Here is a 25,329-nt window from a genome sequence, read left to right as displayed (position 1 = left end):
ATTTATCAAAATCTCACAATTGATGATTGACTCATAAAAAATAATTTGGTAGCGACATTTATGGAATGTTCCTGGTTATTTTGTTAATGCTAAAAATAATTATAAACAAAAAAAACAACAAAAACACACATGTAGTTCGGTCGGTTTTATGTGTTACACAAATGTCACGTCTTTAAAGGATTACTTTTATGTTTGGAACACAAATTTCTTGGAGTCTTTGAGATAAATTCAACCATGAGTTAGAACTTGCTTGCAGTGCTTATAAACTGTAGCTGACAAAACTCACATTGTGAAAAATATGTTAATGTGTTATGAGTGAAGGTGTGATAAAGGGGTATATAACAAATTCACTCGCACACGGAAGTGGATCACACAACCATCTGACTAATTTAGGAGACGATTTATTAATACCATCCTAACACAGAAGGGAGGCTGATTCTGCTTTACAAGTCTAAAGGTGCAAACGGCATACTCTTAGCGATCATATTGCAAGCGAAGCAATGCAACATAGTCACCTCATTAATAAATCCTTCCCAAACCGTGTACATCATGACTTCCCAGTTTCACATTGTCCCTATTTGTCATTATCCAGACGTGGGTACATGTTCATAAATCAAAGCTGAACATTCACATCATGGGTATAAAAATCAACAGGCAATAATGTCCAGTCCTCAAACAACTTCCCAGTGATTGAACTTCTCCCAATTAACTGGCTGGCCGCATTCAATTAACTGACGAAAGCTTACTTCATCAGTAGTATAGGTAATGGGGGTTCTGGACCACTTTCAAAAAAAGTCTCTACAACGCCTTATTTACTAACTAAGGCGTTGGTTGGGCCCTTAGCTCTTGCTACTATTAGCGCAAGACTGAACTTCTCCCTATTAACTGGCTGACCGCATTCTATTAACTGACGAAAGCTTACTTCATCACACCCAAGCTGTACCTTACATAAGTGAAGACCCTCACCTCAAGCTAAAACTAATTACACGAGATATACTCATCACAGTCTAAACTGTACATTGTGTTGGCAAAATATGTTTCATTACCCATAACAAATGCACAGAAATGTTCCAGAATTGTTTGTGGTATGAGAAAACCGATCGATTGCTTGACCGTCTCTGTCTCAAACTTTCGAAGTCACACGTGGAGAAGCATGGTTACATGTATACCAGATAAACCTAGAGAGTTCAAACATTCGAACACACAGACAGAGCTGAATGAAAATTCACGTGTATTACTGAATTCTTTATCGGGCGAGCAAAGATCGCACCAAGAGCCCATTTCTGGTGATCCCCCGTAGTGATACTGATGGAATAGCGCAAAAACATTTTATGGCTAACTTATCTGTTGTCAACGAGGGCGATGGAAACGTCATTGATTCGCCATTACATGACTCAGTTCTGTCTATCAAACGTTACTGTATCGCAACCCTGAAGAGGTTCGATCTTTCCTGATGCACCTTGCGAATGATCACTTTTGAAATAACGTCGCTGATTGCACTACTTGTAATCAATCACCAATCCTGAACACTCGCACCATGAAAGCACAGGCCCTCGCGTCATTGCAAGGATTAAAGATTTTTTTAAAACAAAATATACAACTTTTGGGATGACTCCCGATTTGAAAGGCTTCACAGTACAATATATCTAGACAAGGCCTGACACTTCGGTGTACCCACCCGCCTGCTTTGCCGATCACTACGTTACCTTCGCATGCAATCGATTAAAACTTCATCTAAACATATCATGGGTGACTAGCCTATCGATCACCACTCATAACACATACCAGTTCCTTATTGTTATTTCCACAAGTGGACTGAAAGCCGATTTTGACCCTCCACTAAACGATCTTAACACAAATGGCGAACGAAGATGGGGGCAAGATATAAGTGTAACAAATGGAAAGGGCATGCTTGAACCTGTAAAACCTGCAAAACTGTCTGCTATTATAATACTGGTGTCAAACTGTTTTTTATACCGTGATTCAAAGGCATTGCAACGGAAACAAACTGAATACTCTCAGGAAAATTACATATTTATGTGTTCTTTTCACATTTTGGAAAATGTGAGACATTTTATGTAAAGAGATATCGGTTCTTTGATTCATTAAATACGATGCCACGATGAGAGTTATGATTCGTTAGAAATAATATATTACTACATTCTTTGTGCAGGTCCGTAGATTCTGACACTTGTGTACCATAAACTGTATGTAAACACACCTTGGAGAAGCATGAAGACACCTCCTCACAGATCATCTCCGCTTCTGTGATATGCTTAAATTTCAGGTATAAGCAACGTGCACATTGCATGACTAAGTTTCCTGTGTCCAAAATGTCCTCCTTGATGTGGTGAGTTTGTTCAGAAAGTTTGTTTTGTGTGTACTTAAGTATAGAAACTATTATATAATTTCTTTTGCTTATTTTGTCATTACTCGCTCTTTCCCAAGTGTGTAAACATGTACCTATTAAATGAAAACTGGGTAACACATGAATTTGTAAATACGTGACACTATACGATGTTGGGGTGCTTTAAATGCGTGTTGCAATAATGGTATCTGACACTCGTGTACCATAAACTGTACATACACCTTCCTGAATCATCAAGACATCCCTCACAGATCTTCCCCATTTTCATTGTAATACGTAATGTTCAGGTAGCGACGCTACGAAGAGCGTTAACCCTCCGCTTGAGTATTTTTCTTATGCCGAAACTGTCTCCGTACTCTGGTTATATGAAGGTGTGAAGATCTTTGTTTCAGTATGAGTCCACGTATGTACTTGGCGCCACCTCCATCAGCAGCTGAAGATACATCTCAATCTTCTCTGTAAACAGAATTAAGATAATTTGTATATGACCAGTACAAAATGAGTCTCATCATGAGCTGTATGTATAACGTTTTAAAAACAGGCATCGGAATGGCCACCAATATTGTTCCCTTCTTGGTTTATCAGTTTCTTTATGCATTTAAACCGGATTAGTAAAATACCAAATAATTTGGTCAAGATGTTTCACTTAAAGATCTAATATCGTTTAATTACTGACAAACAGCCACTAGTCGTCTGCCGATTTACCCACATCAGCTAGATAAAAAAGGAACGTCTTTTTATTGTGTCATATTTAAATGCTTGCATAGTGAGGTACACTGACAAAACTCTCCACAAGACTGTATAATGACAAGAGGAACAACTACTGTTTTGCCTATTTTTGTGGAGCAGTATTGCTGAAGTTTCTGCATTTGATTCGAAATACAATCAAACAATTTTTCTGTCCCTTTTTCAGAACGTTTTTAGAAGTTGTGCGAAGACGCGGATGACATCTACATATTTTCTGTCAGTTTGTTCGGGTTATAGCAATTGCCTTGCCTTTGCCAGTGTTTGGAAAGGGTCCCATTCATTGGGCAATGGGGCGCTCACTCTTCCCCAACTCCTGCTATGATCACTATTCCTTACTTCATAACCACACGTGTTTCGACTGCATCTCTAATGACTATGAGAACGTTTTTGTCGTTTGTTATTTGAAGTGTCATTCGCACTAGTCATGATTTGTTTTCAAATTGAATTAAAATGAATATATTCCCCGGTGTACGTTTTATACTTCCCATCAAAACTTTAGACTCACTAGCGTAAATATAGCCACAGTTCAGGCAATTGAAATTTTGCAAAATATTCCATACTGTTTAAAGATACTGGGATTATGAACTGATGTATTGTAAAAGAAATTCGCAACGTTGAAGAGACTATTGTGACGAGGTTAATAAATGAATAAATGGTTCTATACCTACCAAACCATTTTGGTTTTAAGTTGAAGTGGATGAGTGGATAGGTTCTATGCCCACCAAACCATTTTGGTTTTAAGTTGAAGTGGATGAGTGGATAGGTTCTATACCTACCAAACCATTTTGGTTTTAAGTTGAAGTGGATGAGTGGATAGGTTCTATACCTACCAAACCATTTTGGTTTTAAGTTGAAGTGGATGAGTGGATAGGTTCTATACCTACCAAACCATTTTGGTTTTAAGTTGAAGTGGATGAGTGGATAGGTTCTATACCTACCAAACCATTTTGGTTTTAAGTTGAAGTGGATGAGTGGGAAATAGACGACGAGGCCACCGACAACGAAAGCTGCAGCATACAGCAGCTCAACCCGGGGATTATCTACAATGGGTGCCACAACAAGGAACAGACACCACAGCATGAAGAAGACGGGGATGAGGATTGGAACCTGCAAGAAGTGAGTGAGTTGGATGCAACGCGCATATTTATATCATATGACATGTTAACGTGCATCTGAGATTGATGAAAGAAGAAGCGAGTGAGTTGGATGCATATTTATATTATGTGACGACATGTTAACGAGCATCTGAGATTAATGATTATTAAGATGTTTATCCCAGGACAATGGTGTTGACAAACATACAAACAAATCCAGGTAACATCTCTTGTCTCAGGGACCTTCATCCGTCTTTACAGGTGTTCAGATATTTTTCGTCACCCGTGAAGATCCGGGTTAAAACATTGACCTTCAGACACCCACTTTTGTCCTAAGGGGCGACTAACGGGATCGGGTGGTCAGGTTCTCTGACGTCGTTGACACATGCCATCGGTTCCAAACTGCTCAGATCGATGGTCGTGCTGTTGCACCACTCACTGTCTGGTGCAGTCTCGATTATTTACAGTCAGCCGCTATAGAGCTGGAATATTGCTGAGTGCGGCGTAAAACAAAACTCAATATTTTGGTCAAAATGTTATTTTATTCGTTCAACTAATTTATAAGGGGTGTATGCAGATGTGGTGTTTGGTGCTGGTGACGCTACCCAAACACCCTGACTTGTATGAGCACTGCACACGCGTGTCAGACACTTAAACGTATCATCAACTTCCATGAAAGCTGGAAATCCTCTTATATATAGGAGGCACGAAAATATCATAAACCTGAACACTCAAGAGAATAACAGCTCTCATCCTAGTGAGACACCTTGTTACTAATGTGAGGGACATTCGATAACATTGTCCTATTCAATAACATTGACCTGAACACTCATTACAAGAACATCTCCCATCCCAGTCAGACATCTCGAGGTTGATGAGAAGGATATTCAATAACACTGACCTGAACACTCATTACACGAACAGCTCCCATCCCAGCCAGACACCTCGAGGTTGATCAGAAGGATATTCAATAACATTGACCTGAACACTCATTACAAGAACAGTTCCCATCCCAGTCAGACAACTCGAGGTTGATGTGAAGGACACTACAGGAACATGACACTCAACACCCAAAGTGTTGGGACAATATGACTGAAATATTGCTACTGTGATTTTAAATCTTAACTCACACATTCACTCACTCAAACAGTTTTTACATGAACACATATAAGGCTTCAACTTCAGAAGTATGTAGAGGATCACCTTTATTCGTTTTGGGTCGTCTTTTATTCTAAACCTGAGTACAATACAGCACAGAGCACAGGCACAGTAGAAGACCCAGCTGGTGAAGCTGAGGAAGTTGATGAGGCTGGTGATGGTTCCCTGTAGTACCATGAAGATAGCGATCAGCACCTGCAGCCAAGCATCAACGCATTACATTAGCCTGAGATTACTTTGAATGAGATGAACTTCATCGCAGATGCAATATATAAATCAGATAGCCACAAAAGCAAATTATAGAAACTAGTAATATATAAACATTTATACACTAGTATGACGAGCATAGATAAAATAAAAACAAACAATACCGTTAAAAGTCGAACATCTGAAGACAACTATAAACAATGTCATATAAATATTAGTTGACACTGGTCACGAACGTTTTCCAATACTTAACCATACTCCATTTCAATAGGGTTTAGCTGCAGTTCACTTTATAATTTGTAATGACGTAAGCACGTCTATCCATATGGAGGACAGACGATTGGAAACTGAACAGTTAACCATTTTGGAAAGTGAACCTTAGGTAAAACCTACTGAACTGGAGTATGGTTCAGTATTTGATTGTCCTGCATATAGATAGTCATGTTTAAGCCATTGCAAGTTATAATTCTTGGTAGTCGTTCACAGAAAAGCATATTTTCCAGAACAGAGATGTATATGTTGTATACATTTCATACCCAGAAAAAAGTTTCTGTGACATGCAATGTTTTCATTGGTAATCTTGTGAATGTATGTTTGGAATGTATGTATTGCATGAAATTTGCAGGAGGTATGACACATTCCAGATACATGGGCAACAATTCTCACACCACAGAAAAAAGACCAGTTCGATATACATGCTTCAGGAAATGACATACGGATAGTTCTCGATATGCTTCATCCTGGTGCCTTACTCGTCAATACAACACCTGTAAAACACCATCAGGCATTTACGGCGACATTTTCAGCAAAACAATAAAGTTACCCAACGACCCCACGCCAGGAGCAATGGAATCGTCCAACGCATTTCCGACACAGGTTCCAGCAGGCCATCGTTACAGCTTGTGCAATTCCTGGAAACAGAGGGCTATCTGCGGGACAGTTCGAGAACATCTTCGCGTCTGCGGCATCAGTCCGGTCACTTCATCGAACTGATGGCCACAGGTTAACGTTACTTTGGGCCACTGTTTTTGAAGGAGATTGCATTGGTGGTGGGGCTTTATTATACGCCATGGGCTCACAGATCTTCGTGTACAACATCGTGGTAGGTACCACCATCATTGTATTGAATAACATCCCAGTCAAGTAGGCATAACAGTGTCTCTAACATGTGTTCGTGCTATTTGCTATTGTGTTCCCTGTTCTTGTACTAAACTATGCAGGTTGAAGCCTCTGTGGACTGCCTGTTGCAGATGTTGCATAGCTAGGTGAATGGTGACACTAAACAGCATTTATTCCCACTTACGTGACAAATAATTGTTGGCATGGGTGTGTACCTCTTCACGCTGACAAATGACAGAAATTCCCACCAATTACCATCACGAGCTGCAGCAAACTGTATTCTGCGAGGCAAGAAGAGTAAAGACAGACAAACATGTGACTTTACAGTTACCCCGTCAACTGACAGCTGCACAAAGTGACCAACATGCAGTCTTACCACATCTTCATGACGTATATCAGCAAAATCACTCTAGTACCAATGTTATTTTCGCAACAAATTTTATGTTATGATCTTTTCTACCATGCCGTGTTTTAAAAGTGACTGCAGCCGAGTAATTCAATGCATGGTGTACCCCAGCTGGTATTGGTGCCCAGTTGTGCTCTTTGTAGATACAGGGCATAACCCCTTAAAAAGAACGCGGTGGAGTAGCCGAATAGTTAACGCGTTCGGTCGTCACGCTGAAGTCCCGGTTCGACTCCTCACATAGGTACAATGTGTCCCCCATATTGCTGGAATATTGCGAAAGGCGGCGTAAAACTAAAGTCACTCTTAATAAGGGTTTCTCTTAATAAGGACCATATCACCCAAGTTGTGTTCCTCAATTTTCATGATCAATAAAAACGCTTGGGGAAAAGATAATCATCAAAATCTGATAACTGTTAGTGATAGCTAACCAGTTTCGAACCCGTCGTGTCTGCATTGATCTTTGACCACTATTTTTCTTTATATGCCCGAAGTTTCGATAGATAATCCAAAATGGGTCTCTCTGCTATGCGAGTTTCTGTTTGGATAACGATTGCCAAAGATTTAGCGCTTTTACATGCAGCAAACCATTTTTGTCCTGTCCATAGTTTGCTTGATCTATTACATTAGTGTGCACAGATTTATGTGATCTCTTGAAAGGCTATTGGTATCTCTACAAATCCTTTTGCCGTGCGTTGATATTTTGTTGACAAATACTAGCTTTACACGACCCTTCCGAGATATCCACTCCTTATATGTACTACTCACCTAGAAGCTGTTCCCATTCCACCGTTAGCACTGCCGTACACAGACATCATGACACAGATCGGGATAATCCAGGAGGCTGGACCGAGGACCCTGTCTCCCCAGGTCTGGATGGAAACAGTGAGTCGGGTTTAACGTTCCTTGGAATAGCGTTAACTTATGTCATGGTACTGTCAGCTTGGTGTGTGAGGAAAGCCCGAAGTTTCACTTCACTTTCGTGTATATGGTGTTGGCTAAGCAGAAGTGAGTACGCCATGTCCCACTCCGGTTTATGCAGGGTTCTGTTTATGTCACAGGAGGGCATATTAAGTTATGGAGATAGCCCACAGTCACGCATGTCAGATAGACCAACTACCACAAATCTGTTGACGTGATGAAACAGAGATTCAATCCAAAACCACTTGTTCCTGATGCAGGTAAGGAACGCAGAAGGCTACTGCCCATCGTAACAAACAAAACACAGAGACATTGACTACGTTCAGTCATTAGCAAACATGTTAACCAGCGTCCGTTTCACAAAGTGCTCGCAAGCCCGTGATCTCACAAGTTTCCTCGTAGCATTAGTACCTCGTATACTGTAACACTGAGAGTGGACGTCCTTCGTGAAACGACAATAGACACTAATGATGCACCCCGGTTTTCAACATATGTACCTGAGCGACGGCCGTCGATTGATACATCTCGTCACGGGTCATGACAGCAAGGTAGGAGATGTTGGTGAGGATGTAGACAACACCGACTATCAGCACACCAATGATACTCGACAGGGGTCCATTTCTGGCAGTTGAGAAAAATGATCAGTCGTGGAACGTTATATCCTGTTTACTGTTACTCGAGATGTTGAACAAAGTTTGTAATGAAAAATAGTTTCTTTAGCAATATTGTTTATCGTTTGAGAAGAATGTGTTAAAGAACACTATTATTTTGACCAATGAACATGATGTGTGGTGTATTTAGATACAGACATGTACAGACAATCGGTCTGCTCGTTAATAGTAAGCTGTTTGAACCATAAACGTTCATACTGGGGCCTAGGTCAAATCGAAAAGCACAAGCCATGTATGGGTTTAAGTGTAAAATGTAATATTTTGGACATAAACGTTGACTGTAATTTTTTGGACTGCATAAAAATGTTTTCAATCAATGAAATAACTTTACGACACTCTTGTTAGAAGATCTTTATCACATAATGTCACAAGTCTAATGCACATTTTGGTATTACAAATCAACATTCTAAATAGCTTAGAATTACAAATTAATTTTTGTCTTGTATAAGCACTTTCGCAATGGCAGTATCGATATCAATATGTTAGGAGGCTGTTGGGTAACAGGCATCCGTCCTGGACTTCATCAAATGAGTTTAACTTACTGTTTGCTGTCCTCGTTTGCATATTTATCACATTCTGAAAAAGGGATTAACAATAACACACTCTTCAGTATAATAACGTGTGACGCAGTCAGTACCTTTGTGGGTTCTTCACTTCCTCTATTAAGAAGTTCACATTGTTCCTTGAAAGATAAAAATTGCATATGATTTCTCAAAATTTTGTTCATTCGCTGACTAAAAGTCATGGTGATATATGCATTGCCGAGTCAGTGTTTGCTGAACCATGTCACGCACAGTCAACAATGGATTAACCTTTAGCAAATTGAAATAAAAAAACGTTCACTGTTGTTTTCATTTATTAAAAAACGCTGTATCTCAGATCGCTCAGTATAAACTGGGTCATTTATTACAGGTGCAATTTAAAACCAGCAGCATACAGTAACTATCTTTATCCATATAGAAATGAAATAAAGTTTGACTCAATCTTATGTGTGTTTTAACCGGAGTTTCAATTTCGAGAGGATTAGACTCCCTCAATTTATAATCAAGTTGCTCTGGAAGACACATTAATACAGTTAATAATTTTAAATTATTCAATTTCCTGGGTGACTTTGACATTATTTGTTGTGGAAATAATCATTGACATGAACATGATGGACAAAGTGGACTTACTAATTCATGTTGTGCGTACAACTGAGTTGAGAAACAGATTCTGTACAAGCAGTATATGTAGTGTAAACAATTCCATAAAAGTTACATCTCAGAATCACTAGCAATGTATATTTTCTACCTGTACACAATGCAAACAGTTGTATGCTAGAAGCCGAGCTCGCGGGAGACGACAAATTTATTATATTTACGTTTCTATTCAATTTTGGTGATGGAAAATTGAAAATCCACAGAAATGTTGATGATATATGTATATTAATACATTTGTTATACTTGACTTGATGTACACATGTACTCTGGGACGGAGGCCTTGGATATACTGAATAAAAATCTTGAATCGTGAATATTGAAATAAAAAAAATTATACTGTGGAAAGGCAACTAAAATCAAGTTTAAATATAACTCATAAATGGTGTTTTGGGGAAATGGATTTAAATTTTCAAAATTGCAACTTTTATCGAAAATAAAGAAATTGTTGTTTTCTTTGTTTGGTTTAACTCTCTGACATTCGTCATGAGCCACAGGAGTAGTTACAGATGGGTAGGTAGTACTGTTAGTCTCATTTGCTGCTTGGAGATCAATACACCAATCGTTAGATCGTGCCATTACTATTCCTACATACATTTTTTATTCTTTTACTGTCCTTCATGGGCAGACTTTAGTCTTAAAACAAGTTAAATGTGTCACGTGTTTTAGTTACCATATAGCTCAAATAACTGACCAACGCCCAATTCCAGTCCAAGTTAAATGATCGACCAACACCCCACACATACCACACCTGAATCTGAAATAGCCAAATATCACTTACCAACCTCCGTATGCAAACATGATGGAGTAGTATGATAGAGCGACATTTGAAATCACGGTCACAGAACCATCAAACCCAGTTGGTAGCTCGGATAAGGTGCCTGACAGAGAAGAAGGACATGTGATAAAGGTATGATTTTACACCTCGCTCTTTTTCGAATGTTTTGCGATGTTTCACACATTCTGTCGATGTTACTATTTGAGATTTGTTATCACTACATCTATTATTTCTAGTTTAGTCAACTATATATTGTACACAAAAACACCTACAACAAGTCGTTTATTATCATTGAGGAGCCCTAAGATGTCTGTACAGCAAACAGGTCATCAAACATCAAGCTGTGACAATTTTCACTGACATCATTTCACCGTACGAAAAGCAAATGTCTATAAGAAGGCTTAGTTAATTAACCGTCAGAAGTCTATTACTGTGGGTTTGAATCCCGGTTTGCTGATATGCCCGGGTTTGTCAGCACCAGTCCGTGATCGACGCTCTCCCCCGTGTAGTTTATGAGACCTGCATGAGATCGAGCCTTCTTCCTACAATAGACGCCCTGACATATATCTAGAATACGCGCCCACCCTGCTTCTGTGGCTGAATCCACTGGCAATATCAGCCGTTTTTCTCACCTTGTCCAATTTTGACCAGTCCTCCGATGATGATCACAATTAGAGCTATCAGTTTGGCTGCAGTGAAGAAGACCTGGATCCGTGCTGACAACTTCACGCTGTAGGACGTGGTGAACGCCAGCACGACTGGACAACAGGACGTGAAGTTATGAAGTCAGAAACACACGGGGAACTGCCTCTTTGGAGGTACTTTGCAAGGGTTGATTGAAACAACTTTTGGAATGGTCTCCTCTTACAAAGCATCAAATAGCTAAGAATGGACTGGAACAATCATATTGGTTGGTCCATCTCACCTGATTGACTATATTTGCATGTGTAATCTCTACCACAGGTGCTGCTTGTGGTTAAGGCTTTCGCTTGTCACGCTGAAATTTCGGATCGATTGAACACATGGATACATTATGTGAAACCCATTTCTTGTGCAGTGATACTGCAGGAATATTGTAAAACACGGCGAACACCTTGTATCAAGACTATATGATGGTGATTCATAAACACATGCTCTATCACCGTATCACGTGGTGACGATCACATTGTCCAGTTCAGACACGATTTTTTGACAAACAACATCATGCAGCTGTAATACTACTGAAAGAAAGATATGTACATGATATAGTCATAATTCTACAGTCAACTCTGCTTTAAGCAGCGATTTCTTGTAAATGTGGAAAGGATATTTTGCTTCTATCCAGACACTTACATGTTGACATACTGAATTGTCTGTAAAAGTAGAACAGATATGGTCGCGCTGTGTCGTGTTTGTGATTGTGAGGGTATGTCTCTGACGTGTTTGTCAGCGCATTTTTCATGAAACCATGCTAGTGTTGAATGAAGAAACCGGGAACATGAAGAAACTGACTGGAATTTGCTGTGGAAAATACTGTGATTCTGGGAATTGCCAAACAAAATCGAGGAGCACCTACCAATGACACAAATCGCTATGAGTTTCTTTGGTACTTCAGGGGATCCACACAGCTCCAAGAACGAGGAGAGATACTCTGCGAATGTTAAAGTTTGAACAGCTCTGGACGCTGGGTTCCTGGCGATCTCGGTGGACCAAACATACATAAAGGCGGGAATTGGGCCGAATGTTTTCATCAACACTGCGTACTCCCCTCCCGATGTCCTTGTGATGGATGTTAACTCCGTGAAGGTAAGTGAACCTGAAAGGTCGCAAGACGAGATGAAACAGCGGAAATGCTTAACGGGCTGCATGTGCCATCTAGCGGATCCCACGTCTTCATGGAGACAGGGAGGTTCGGGGTTCGATTCTTAGTCGCGTCAGACCAAAACATGATATACATTGTGACCCTGCATGACATTCATAATTGAAGGGATAAAACACTGAATTCTTCGTTGTCAGTAGAAACTTACAGCTAGCTGCATCGTCATCAAGGGCTTTAAATTCAGCATGCGTCCAGAGCAAACAAGCAGTAAGACACTCGCGTACAAAATGGCCGCATTTGTGCTCTACGCCCCTGTGTACAACATACGGTGGAATTAATTAGCGCACAGAACTTACCAAGGAGAGAGAGAAGGGCTCCGGTAGACCACACCACCATGCACAGACCCACAGAACCGGTGTTTCTCAAGACCCCTTGGGGAGTGATGAAGATACCAGAACCTACGAAATGGTTAAGCTTCATACTTTCACAATTTTACCTTAATACATTCACAGTAACCTAATACATAATCACAATCACACACAGACTCTCACCTAGCTTCGAATACTGATCATTCACAATCTCTTCCAATCCACAACTTTTCTTTTATTTTCTCCCCTTCTGTTTACCTACCTCCCATATTGTTACTCAAACCATCACGTTCTATTTTCCAATCTCAATCTTTTCCGTTATGTATCGCATCCTGTTTCCCATCACCTATTTTTCAAACCATACCATTACATCGAATTAATATCGCATCCCATCCGATTACTTTCACTAGCAGACCCGTGAAGATCCGGGGTAGAATAGGTCTTCAGCAACCCATGCTTGCCACAAAAGGCAACTGTGCTTGTCATAAGAGGCAACTATCAGGTGGTCAGGCTTGCTGACATTGTTGCCACGTCATCGGTTCCCATTTGCGAACAGCGATGATAATCACTTCTTATTCCTGTTCATCCCTTGATAATCATTCCGATATCAAAGCTCCCAAACCTTGAGAATGATTACGCATTCCCTTCAAATGACAATCTAGTAGTAATAATTCTTTACTTGAAGTCAGTGGTGACATTTCAACTAATGATACATGCTCCATCCAGCTTACCTATGATGGTTCCAACCACAAATGCTGTCCCACTAAACAGACCAATCTCCTTCTTCAAGGCGATCTTCGATGTGTCCATTTGAACATGAGGGTTAGCCGTCTCTGGACCGTCCTCAGGTGTCCTTTGTCGGAGTTCCATGTTTGATGGAGACACCTTGTCTGGGGTCGTTGAATCTGTAAGTAGTGCTTTACACTTCTGTATCAGGTTCTACTTTGGTATAACTGTGGATTCATACATTTAAAAAGCTTAGTTAAGCACCCCGGACATACGTCACGACTGAATGAGCCCCGATCTTAACCCACTGTTTGAGATGACCGGTCGTCGCGTGCAAGAAAACCTGGTTAGTCATTACACTGCTTGGCCAACAGCTTTTAAAATGGGTCTTTAATGACGATGTTATCGCTATTTTGGAACAAAACTGTTTTTCGTAGCCATTTTCACAATGAATGAGATAGAGAGATAGACTTATCCCGCTTCCTTGGGATTTCATTCTTTTTTATAACTATGGATCATGTTTTAAGAATATATTCTCATGTGTTGTTCATACCTCATTATTCTTACATTACTCACGCACGCATGTTCGCACGCTCATTGTTGAAGAAGCATAGTTTTCAAAACAGTTAGAACTAAATTTGCCCTATGTAAGATCTGCGAAGACTGCATTGTATTACAGACCACACACGCAAGTACACAAGTTGGCAGACGTAAATCTGATTCTGAAATGATTGGAGCACTGCTCTGCACCGGAGAAGCAAATATTTACTCTCTCATGAATTGTGTGAGTACTGGTGTTATAGGTACTACACGCCATGAGTATCCTTACTTTCAATGATCCATTCATGTACTTTCCTGGGCTACGTTACCTTCTTCGCTCATATGATTCTGTTTGGAAAAGATAAATCCGTCTGGCTATTTTCTAATTTTGACATTATATGTGTACTTTTATTGTACTTGTTTAACCATGATCAAGAAAAGGGTTTGCATTATAGAAGTCCTTGTCAAACAAAAACGGCAATCATATGATACATCCATACATATTTGCTTAAGTAAACATTCGTACAACGCTCGCGTGTTAGTGACGACACAAAAGCAATATATAATTGAAAGACCTGTGCTGTAGCGTAAATGGTGTTATCGAACATTTGATAAAAAGGGGGCCCATTATAAACTGTTGGCTCTGCAGCAGTGCACATTTCACTTACTAATTTTGGTACAGATAATTGATACATAACATAAAATCTCACCTAATAAGATAAGTATTTTAATTTTAATGTTAATCCTTCACGGTATCAAATATTTCACTGGGCAAGGCTCGAAACTTAAGTTCTGAACTAGTGCTTCTGTATTGTAGAAATGCCGGGTGGGTTAGAATATAACGTGGTTCAGGGTGTGTGATTGCAATTATGAATACAGTCATCTTCAGCTGTACTGATGGTGTAAATCCAGCCAAGGTCCGGGCTTCCAACATGGACATACAGTATGCTTGGCGATCTACCTGCAGTTGTTGGCAATCTATTTTTTGTTTTGTATTGTAGGCTTAAATATGTCGTTAAGTGTATCATATTATCATAATAAAGTCAGGTTAGTGTCTGAAATACTGGCCACGTGACTCACGCATATATTTCCACAGCCACACAAACCTGTGCTAGAAACAATGAGCGACGATATTCAATCAAATGATTATTCTCTCTGAATTAATGGTACACTACTCTAAGTTCTCCGTATGATTTCAAAATATTAAGACAGCAACATTTTGAACGTATTGAAATGATAAAACGTCAAACGATAACACTTCAAGTCTCAAAAAAAGTTTGGGCAAGCAATACTATATAAATGTAAGCTTTGCAACTTACACGAAAGAACTGTCTTCCTACACGGTTGTTTTGAAAAGGTATTGAGCTTGCATTTTGTATCCCATGTGATAAGAGTCACAGTCACAAGCGACCAGTTATTCATATAGTGATATAAGAAGGATGTGATCATTGGGATTATTCTTCCACTGGGTATTGTGTTGATTGATAAACTCTATTGCAACTGTGATGTGTCCTAGTCTGGAATCCCTTCAATATCACTGCACATCACGCATATCGGGACAAACGCTACAGTTTGTAAACAGAAACTCTTGTGACCACTAACGTTAAAACCGTCTTGTCATGCCGGTTGGTCTTGCTGAAGATATATGGCCCTACAGGGGAGAAGGCATCACCTCATATCACTCACGTCAAGATCAAGGCAACACACTGTCAACAGAGACTGTGTCAACATCAACGTTAAGAACTGTCCCAACAAGCCAACTGGTTATACTGGAAGATATACGACCCTGCTTGGGGTGGTGGCTAACAATATAACCAGCCAACGACACCTCCAGTAAAAGGCGACCTTTGGGTGTACAAATGCATGTGGTCTGGTTTAACATTCATAAGAAAGAATTCCCCAGAAATGATATATTCAGGGAAATAAACAAATCATAAAATCCAACTTGGGCCAAAGCCGATCAGCTGCAATACGTCACATATCAATATTATTTGTACAAGAAAAAAGCCGCACAAAACAGAAAACCCACATTTATTCCACATATATTCTGGTACTTTTGTAATAGTGTCCTCGGCGTCATTCCAGGTAAGAAAAGCGTTGGTAACTATACAATTAACACAATTTCGTACATGGAACGCATGTTTTATACTAAACCTATTACTGCATATGGAAGAAACACCTGAATTTTGCTCACGAATGTTGCACTAAGGGAATAGTTCTATTGGCATACAACTTCTTAACTACAATCTATATGGCGTTTAGGTGTATACGATAACATCGTTACGAAGCATAAATTGTTACCTTGGAAAACTGTTTCCAACTATAAAACATACCATTTGAACGCGGAAATGTACCTTTGAAACTGAACTCTTTTGTGTATTTGAAAGGGATTAGGAGCTATAGCTTGTGTAGTGTAACTTAGGTGGGTTTTCCTGGAAACGTGACGGAAACAATGTGATGGAGTTTTCATAGTTGTAATGTTAATGTTAGACGGCCGGTTGTTGACCCGTGCATGTGGAGGTGACCAGGTCAAGACGAACACGAAGGAGATGGGAAATCAGTGAACTGCCTACAAGCAAGCATAAAGAAGACATACTACTCGACGGTGGTATAAATATCTATTATGCAATATACGTTCTCTTGATTAAACTACTTATAAATATTAATTTATTTATTTGAGACATGCTGAATTTACCGTTATGAAATGTAATACCAGCATGGTTTAAAAGGGTTGTGATTTAAGCAACCCAACCATCGTAAATCACACTAGAGAATATCCATTTCAATTTTTCCAAAAGGTTGCATTATAGTAGTGAAAATTATGAGAATGAAACGAATAAAATTCAGTTATGATGTCAGTTGCTGACGAAATTTGTTTGACATCACATTACACATACATACACTTTGAAGTTTCATCATGCGTTATTAATTTTGAAAACATATTTGTTTGAGGTGAAATCTACCTTTTCTCCTCGTACGCAAAGGCAAACCGTAGATTTCGGAATCTCATAACCATTCGTGTCATACATTAAACAGGGAACATGTATTCCGAAGCAACTGCGTGTTTCGACAGTCATCATTTCAGTAAAATACCAATTAAACAGTATTTGCTTTGCCTTGACCCTGTAACTTACCTGCTTCAGGAGCTGAGATATTCTAATAGTTTTACTTTCTTTGATGACAGGTTTATACTTTATACATTTATTGCTTTGAATATTGATATATACTGTTCTCGTCAAGATAAGGCTGCTGTATTGCCGATGTGACTTTAAGGTTTAACTCACTCACTACACAATGATGATGGTTTGTGGTTTCTTGTTCAGTCATGCAGGCACATACTGTCAAATAGTAAGCATGAGATCTTTTTACCTTTCTTAAGTTTCTCGGCAATGCGCGCATCTTTTTATATCCTGGAGTATATCTTTTCACTAGTCGCTATTACAAGAGGTATTCTATTGCCCATTCAGATCAACGTAAACAGTGGAACGTCCTTGCATGTGTGCGTGTGCGTGTGCGTGTGCGTGTGCGTATGAACGTGTGTGTGTACGTGCGTGCGTGTGTTTGTGCACGTGTGTATCTGTGTGTGTGTGTGTGTGTGTGTGTGTGTCTGTGTGCCTGCGCGTGCTGTCGGTAACCTACAACACTGTAGATAATGTTCAAAGTAAAGAAAAAACATACACATCAGCAGAAGGAATCACCAAAACGCACCATATCAGTGACCATGCGGGTAGCATGCACACACTTGTCGTGAAATCGAGCATGCACGAATTGTCACTACCATTGGTGGGTATAAGATCCCAAAAAGTTGGGTCTATCACTCCTTGTTCAACAATGGCACGTTTAGCTCAGCTTGAAAGGGACGTTTGGGGGGTGTCAGTAAAACATGTGGCCCGTCAAATCGACGTAAATATAACCATATTATATAGTCTCCTATATCGATGCACAGACCATAGATGGCCTTAGAGGGAACGGGCGTACAAGTTTCACCACCCCACGACAAGATGGGCACATCTGTGGTCAACACCAGATACGTCCCTGTCAACCCCTTACCCTTCGAAAACTTAATAACGTCATCACTCTTGGACTCTTGAAGCCAATGAAATGTCTTCACTGTTTTGTTCTGTTTTTGTTGGTTTTTTTCGTCTATCTGACCATGTTTGTACATCTTGTATTTAATATTGAAAATTACATACATATAATTTTTACATGCTACTTGCGTTACTTTTGCATGGTGAGTATATATGTGTGTCGCAAATGTCAAGTCACTGTATTAAAAGGCCTCGTTGACGCCGAATAAATCTGCCACCATTAAACCGATTCTGCCTTCAACGTCATGTCTAAAACAGCGAGACTGCCCTTCGGCAACTGTCAACATTTTTACACCATTCTACAGGCTGATACACAAACGTGCACAAACGTCAGAGCGATGTAAAACGCACCACATGCAACTGCATTAACATTTGAAAATGTTAGCGTGGATCATAGGCATGACTATAGCCATTTAACACTTACTTACCGTTGTCCGTATCCATAGTGACCGCATGGAACAGCTACACAAACGTCTGTACTCCCATGTGTGGCCTTGCTTGATGGTGACCAGCGCTTTTGTTGGAGACTGGGACGCTTGTAAGCAGCCCCTCTAAGCTCATGTCTAAATTTAGGCCAAACCATTTTTTAAAAGGTAGGTATTCATATGTCAAACAGATGAAGTACCCAGTTGATGAAGTACATAGCTGATCTACGGTTGAGACCTTAAGTGCAGTCTAGTGGTATATATAACATAAATCATATCGATATTTACGTTTGGCTATCATGTTTAAGATCTCCAGGACCGATCGATTGGGCATTATGAGAGACGCCATTCTTGCAGTTCGTTTTACCTTTCCTTTTTTCGGTTAAATATCGGATATTCGTCAGCTGCAAATCTTAACAATGATATTAAGGATATCGGCCTGTATGTTACCGAAGGGAATATCCTAATATGGTGGGAGCAGGAGTGAAGGGGTTGTCAGAGATTAGGAAATATTCTTCTCTGCTCTATGACATGCAGATTTCAAGAAAGAAGCCATACAATAGCACTACATCCGGGTCCCATTTTAACTGAAAAGTGCACAGTTGTAATCGGAGTACGTCTAGAGTTGAATGATCTGATATGTCACATGTGCATTCCCTGTAACGTTAAAGGCAGACCCTGCGCGGATTTCAGGAACAATATATCACCAACTGCTTGTTGTATTACTCATTATGAACAAAAACATTGCAACATTCCCTTGATTCAGTTACCCGAGTGATATCAATAGAGTAAATGATGCCATGCAAAGTGAATCCACCAGATGTTTGGGGTTAAACCTGACGGATGTATGTCGTGGTGTTGGTTTGTGGTTTAAAGAAGGACATGTTTCTAAATATCAAATAACAAGGCTGGTTATGTCAAAACAGCAAAGCACTGTTGTGTTGAACGCGAGAAATTTGTCATTAGACAGTATTTCAAGAACATATGTGACTGTTCATAATTTATAACTTAGGGTGGTGGAGGGTCGTGCCGATGATTTTTTATGTGCGGTGGATTTACGATCTTTATGTAAGAGGAAATTTCAGATGTCATGTCAAAGGTTTCTACACACAGGCTCAGAGGAAAGTGCATACTTCAGGTGTGAGGTCAATGATTTTGCTTCTGCATCTAATGATTCAGAAATTTGAATCAAGTGACGCTTTGGTGCACTACAGAGGGTGAGACACGCTGTGTCTGGGTATTCAGCATACACCCACGTACACAAGAGGGAAAAGCCTCAATTTCTGATGCAAGTCGTAAATTTTCACCCTTTAGACGATGACGCAGTTTTTGCAAGCTTGTGGTAGCTTTATACATATCTTTATGAAACCTGTTTTCACAAGCTCACCAAGGTGAAGCACTACTTGCAAGGATTGATACGATGCTGCATGCTTGTTGTATGCTTACTATACATTTTTTATTTATCTTAAATATGTTTTACTGTGTTATAGGTGTCACATTGACCAAATGGTCTGATGCCATGTGATTATTGTAATCGTGTCATTATATATCGTGTATTAGAATGTGACACAGTTATAAAATATTTTTCTTCTGACTTCTTCTTCGTGGTGGTGGATAAGTCACGGCATGGTTTACAGCAGTGCTTTAATTGAAAAGCTCCACCATGAAGAGATCATTCTATGCTTAAGTCAAACACCTATGCATGATGTGTTTCATGCAATGCTGTGTCCAAGCACGTCGTGCGTGCGTGTTGCGTGTGTGCGTGCGTGTGTGTGTGCGTGCGTGCGTGCATGGGTATGTGGTTGTGTGTCAGCTGCTTTGCTCAAGTCTGGACTAATGTCAGGTTTTAACGCTAGCATGACATAACTTTCTCATATCCCATGTATGCCGAGGGCCGGTTGGGTAGAAGGCCGGGTGGGACAACTTAGGAATGGCCAGTGAGTCCTAACTTGACACACAGAAGGGACCAAGCTATAAAGACATATTTTATATCATTGGAAAGATCACGAGGAGATGAACACGAAAAGTTCATGTGCCAGTGTGTTCACTTGTTAATAAGCTCACAAATTGGCTCTGAAAATGCATTTCTCCAGAAATATCTGGCAGAATTTTTTTCTGCAGAAATTTCTGGCAGAATCTTTTTCCTGCAGAAATTTCTGGCAGAATTGTTTTGTTTTACTACCAGAATTATCTTAATTTAACAAAATTAGAGACTATAATTAATGATACTCCTGCGTGAGTGGTAGTTTCATGTTTATTCCAAGTAATAAGCACTTAGAGTGATCAACTGATCTGATATTTTTGTTTCGCTACCAGAATTATCTTAGCTGAATAAGATTAAACACCATCGTTATATAATTTAATACAGACTTTCTTTAAATGATGTCGTTTACCCCAGTATTTGGGGTGCATTTTCCAATCCCAATGAGCCTACATTGTTTTTGTATGCGATATGGGTTGAAGTCGAATACAGACGAAACCGGACATATACTATATACATACAATAATAACAATGTAAGACATGTGAATTTGAATTCATCAACATGCCTGAAAAGACCAGCTTACCAGATGAGATGATAAACAATACCTATGCGACAATCCATCAGTGTTCAAAGTGACAATACCCGCGAAAATGTAATTGCCGCGTTGAAACAATGATTTATGCCGAAGTGGCCACCGAGTTTTCACATCTGTTAATTGGTGGTTGATCAGGTTGTCTCTATAAGCGGTCATCGTTCCAGTTCGGTTGTCATTGAGTGGACACAACAGTTAATAATTGCGCAATCCAGAGAGCGACCACTCGGAATACACCGAAACAATGCCAGTTGGTGCTGCATGGACAATAGACGTTCTATAGAGTATATCCGGTACGTCAAAAATGCAAATTAAAGTTATAAAGTTGAGAAATAACGCGATTAAAGAAAACCACGTAATCGGAGTTCTAACGCTTCTCCAGCGTTGGGGAAAGAAGTGGTTTCACCACCCGTGCAGTGATTAGCTTGAACCGGGAAGTCAACTCGTATGAACACAAGTGATGTGTGCAAGATTATCGTTGAGGTAGAAGTGAGAGAACAAGAGATGTTTCTTGTGGTTACAAGCATCCTGGTTCGGCAGTAATAACAATACACTGGTACAATACCTGCATATTTGCAACCCATGTTCTTAAAAAATGTGTAGTATTAGAAATGCTAAGTTCATTGTTCAGCCTGAAAACTGAAATGTTTTAAATCATGTGTATGGAAACATAGAAAAATATATTGATTATGACAAGCAGTCTGTGTCACAGACAAAAGGCAATGTCTTTTTATTGTCACCTGTCACTCTGCTTGTCTGCTAATGACAATATGCAATACTCAACTTCAATCATTGACCAACTTAACACATGTCAGGCTATACACCATAAACAAACTACATTGATTAATGGCTCTTGCACCTGTGGTCTGTCTCTGTCACATCATGTAATTACACAGACAGGCAGGTGCGATTCCTGTACACATGACATGTTATTACGTCTGTGGGTTGCAAACAAACTACCTCCATTTTCCCAGGTGACTGGGTCGGACGGAACTGGGTTCAAACCCAGATTGTCAGTTTCAAGTTCTGTATGTAAAAAACCCAACATCTCAATACATAATACTTATGGATAACAACTTCTTGTATTGTATATGCTTAGATGTGGATGGGTGAGTCATAATGATTGGAATATTTTCAAACAGTTTAACACTGTATTTTGTACGAATCCACGAGTGACTAACATAAGTCTTTCTATTCCTGTTTGAAAAACAGAAAAACATGTAACTGATAATATGACGACGGTACACTAAAACACTGATATAAATTGTCATCATCACAGACACATTTATAATAATTAACATTTCAACCACTGACCTTTGTTACGAAAACACGCAAATCAACTTATCTCGAGCTCACTAGCTTCTGTCATGATGAGACGATACATAAGTCACCGGGTCTTGGTGAAAAAGGGTAGCAATCACAAATATAAACGGGATAATGTACCACGTTTGTCATTCTTGAATGGGATTTTGTCCAAAGGTTTATTTTCCTATGGGATTTTGTCCCCCAAGACTTTCATTAGTTTTTTTTTCAACTTACGTTAAGAACGTAAGACGCGCATACGGTATCGGGTGATATTAATAATAACTTCGTGTTACCTGCAAATAGCAACGTTTGTGTGTAGGTTCTTACCGCATGTTCAAGCTAACAGTGACAACAACCAAGTGATTACTAGAATTATTGAATGCTGTGACAAACATCATGTACTTGAATAACAAGGAGTAGATAATCGGATCAGGTCAGGTGGGAACTAAAAACAACAAACAGCGCAGATAAGAGAGTAAGATTCTTATACCTTATACCGCAAGATAACAGTATAAGGATCCATACCGAAACGTCGCATCATATGCAATAAAGAAGTTGTTATTCATAAAGAATCTTACCCTCTTATCACTTACCAGCTTCTAGTAATGCCAATCAAACAAAACAAACAGCGCAGCCATGAAGCAAATAATCAAGAGGCATTAAGTACTAAAAACAGTAGTAAACGAACGGGTGCTGATTGATAATGTCTGCCTCACCTGACCTCTTTGCCAAAAGGTACGCCTGAAACATAGTGTATGGAATAAGTCTAACACAGAACTGAACCAAAATATCTAATGGCAAAATGATATGAATTGTTCAAATTCCTCATACCTGTCCTGGAGGTATTAACATCATCATCATCATCCTTTTTATTACCTGAAGTTTACAAATACATGCAAAATATCATGAGGATACTTTGTACCCACAGAAGTGTACACACTGTCTGTTTTCAGTTTCCTGCTGATGAATCAGATATTCGAATTCTGATGCAAAAATACCCCAAGCCCGACAATTCAGATTATAAATTCATGTGTCATAATTTATCTGATACAAGTGAAAGGACGGTCTAATACACACTCTTCCAAATATTTAGCCTTTTAAATGTATTTACACAGAATGGTATTTGTCTAGATAGTTTTGTGACTATGATTGTACTATCACGAAGACATCATCTAAAGAAAGTCCATAATAAGGTATCCAAAGACAGTCTGTAATTTTATTTATTTAAGATAATTCTGTTCAGTTCAGTTCAGCTCAACCTGATGAGGGGGCTATGATAAGCCCCGAAACGTCGTGAAAATAAACCCAAGAAGTTGCTATCCATGAAATTGTCATGTAAGATAATTCTGGTAGTGAAATAAAAAATTCTGCCAGGAATTTTACTGCAGGAAAAAAACTTTCTACCAGATATTTCTGCAGAAATGCATTTTCAGAGCCGATTTGTGAGTTTATTAACACGTGAACACACGGGCACATGAACTTTTCGTGTTCATCTCCTCGAGATCTTTCCAATGACATAAAATATGTCTTTGTAGCTTGCTCCCTCCTATGTGTCAAATTAGGACTCGCTGGCCATTCCTAAGTTGTCCCGCCCGGCCTTGTAGTCTTGTGGTTAAAGCTTTCGCTCGTCTCGGCAAAGACCCGTGTTCGATTACCCACATGGGCACAATAAGTGAAGCCCATTTCTGGTGTCCCCCGCCGTGATGTTGCTGGAATGTTGTAAACGGCGGCGTAAAAAACGAACTCAGTCATGTATGCCGTGCCGAGCTTAACAAGTACAACATTTTAACGTATCTAGGTATCATGCGGTAGGGATAAATATTTATTTACGAAAAAAAACAATTGCTTTTAGAAGTAGTAAGTGCTCATCTGTTATTTCTTATTGATATCTTTCTTATACCCTCGGAACATATTTAACGTCAGTGTGTATTCATTAAAAGATGCATATGGGACCGGTCAAAACTTCCTGTGGTTTCCAATCAATCCTATCATGTGTCGCCAGCCCTTCTGTTTGTACTCTGTGCATCCGTTGCATAAACACACCACTTAATCTTATTAAATTCTGTATATCAAAACACAACACTTAATCCCCTTAATCTCTGTACATCTCAGTCTGCAATACCCATTTTCATCGCAGATACTCAGGAACAGTTGAGGAACGCTATACCTATGGCAGTATTTCAGGCCCCCCTAAGTAATTGAAGGAATTACAGCAAATTTGAGGGAATTGCATCTCAAATGTAAACAAACGCAGCCCACTCGCGAAACAGTTGCAGCGATATCGGTAATTTAGCGGTAATAACAGAAACACATCGGCCCTATCGGAAGCAATATCGGTAATACTGGAAACACGCTCGGCCATCTTCGGAGATTTTTCGGTCGCGAGCGGAAACTCACGCAGCAAAACATGGCGTCGTTGGAACAAGCACCCGTCTCGGTGAGTTTTGTTTTTAGTTCCTACCATTACATTTTTATACTTATCCATCTTTGACCACCCGTGTTGCATGCGTTTAGGTATGAGGTTTTGTCGGGGCAATAGCTTATGTTTTTAGGAAAAGATGGTCACTGCAGAAGAGTGTCACAAGTCATGCCCCTGGAGATTGTTTACATCTGAACATCGAAGTCGTGCCGATGATTACGAACGTGCGCTAGATATAACATCATTTGTTTGCAAAATGTGTTTAAATTTGTCAATTGCACTTCATAGCAAGACAAAGTATGGCTCATAAACGTCTTCATGGCGCACGTTCATGATGTTCGTAATCATCGGCACGACTTCGATGTTCAGATGTGAATAATCTCCAGGGGCATGACTTGTGACACTCTTCTGCAGTGACCATCTT

The 25,329-nt window shown here is 39.6% G+C and overlaps 2 protein-coding genes across 2 annotated transcripts in view; one reads left to right on the top strand and one right to left on the bottom strand.

The window, feature by feature from the left end:
- Window positions 1–1,684: 1,684 nt before the first annotated feature.
- On the bottom strand, window positions 1,685–18,732 carry LOC137265319 (b(0,+)-type amino acid transporter 1-like). The gene is made up of 13 exons (XM_067800688.1): window positions 18,611–18,732; window positions 13,560–13,733; window positions 12,817–12,918; window positions 12,218–12,457; window positions 11,295–11,420; window positions 10,666–10,765; window positions 9,326–9,370; window positions 8,515–8,638; window positions 7,865–7,968; window positions 6,878–6,974; window positions 5,413–5,562; window positions 4,054–4,222; window positions 1,685–2,824 (listed from the first exon to the last, which is right to left on the bottom strand). Exons 1-13 carry the CDS (start codon window positions 18,624–18,626, stop codon window positions 2,757–2,759), a joined length of 1,515 nt encoding a protein of 504 aa, XP_067656789.1. The 5' UTR covers window positions 18,627–18,732; the 3' UTR covers window positions 1,685–2,756.
- Window positions 18,692–25,329, top strand: part of LOC137265312 (FHF complex subunit HOOK interacting protein 2A-like) — a 112,832-nt gene continuing 106,194 nt past the window's right edge. Inside the window, exon 1 of the mRNA XM_067800680.1 lies at window positions 18,692–18,775. The gene's annotated coding sequence lies outside the window, so the exon portion shown is untranslated. The remainder of the gene's footprint in view (window positions 18,776–25,329) is intronic.

The sequence above is a fragment of the Haliotis asinina genome, chromosome 15, assembly GCF_037392515.1.
Source record: "Haliotis asinina isolate JCU_RB_2024 chromosome 15, JCU_Hal_asi_v2, whole genome shotgun sequence".
NCBI classification, from domain to species: domain Eukaryota; kingdom Metazoa; phylum Mollusca; class Gastropoda; order Lepetellida; family Haliotidae; genus Haliotis; species Haliotis asinina.
This window is presented reverse-complemented; position numbering and strand designations above follow the sequence as displayed.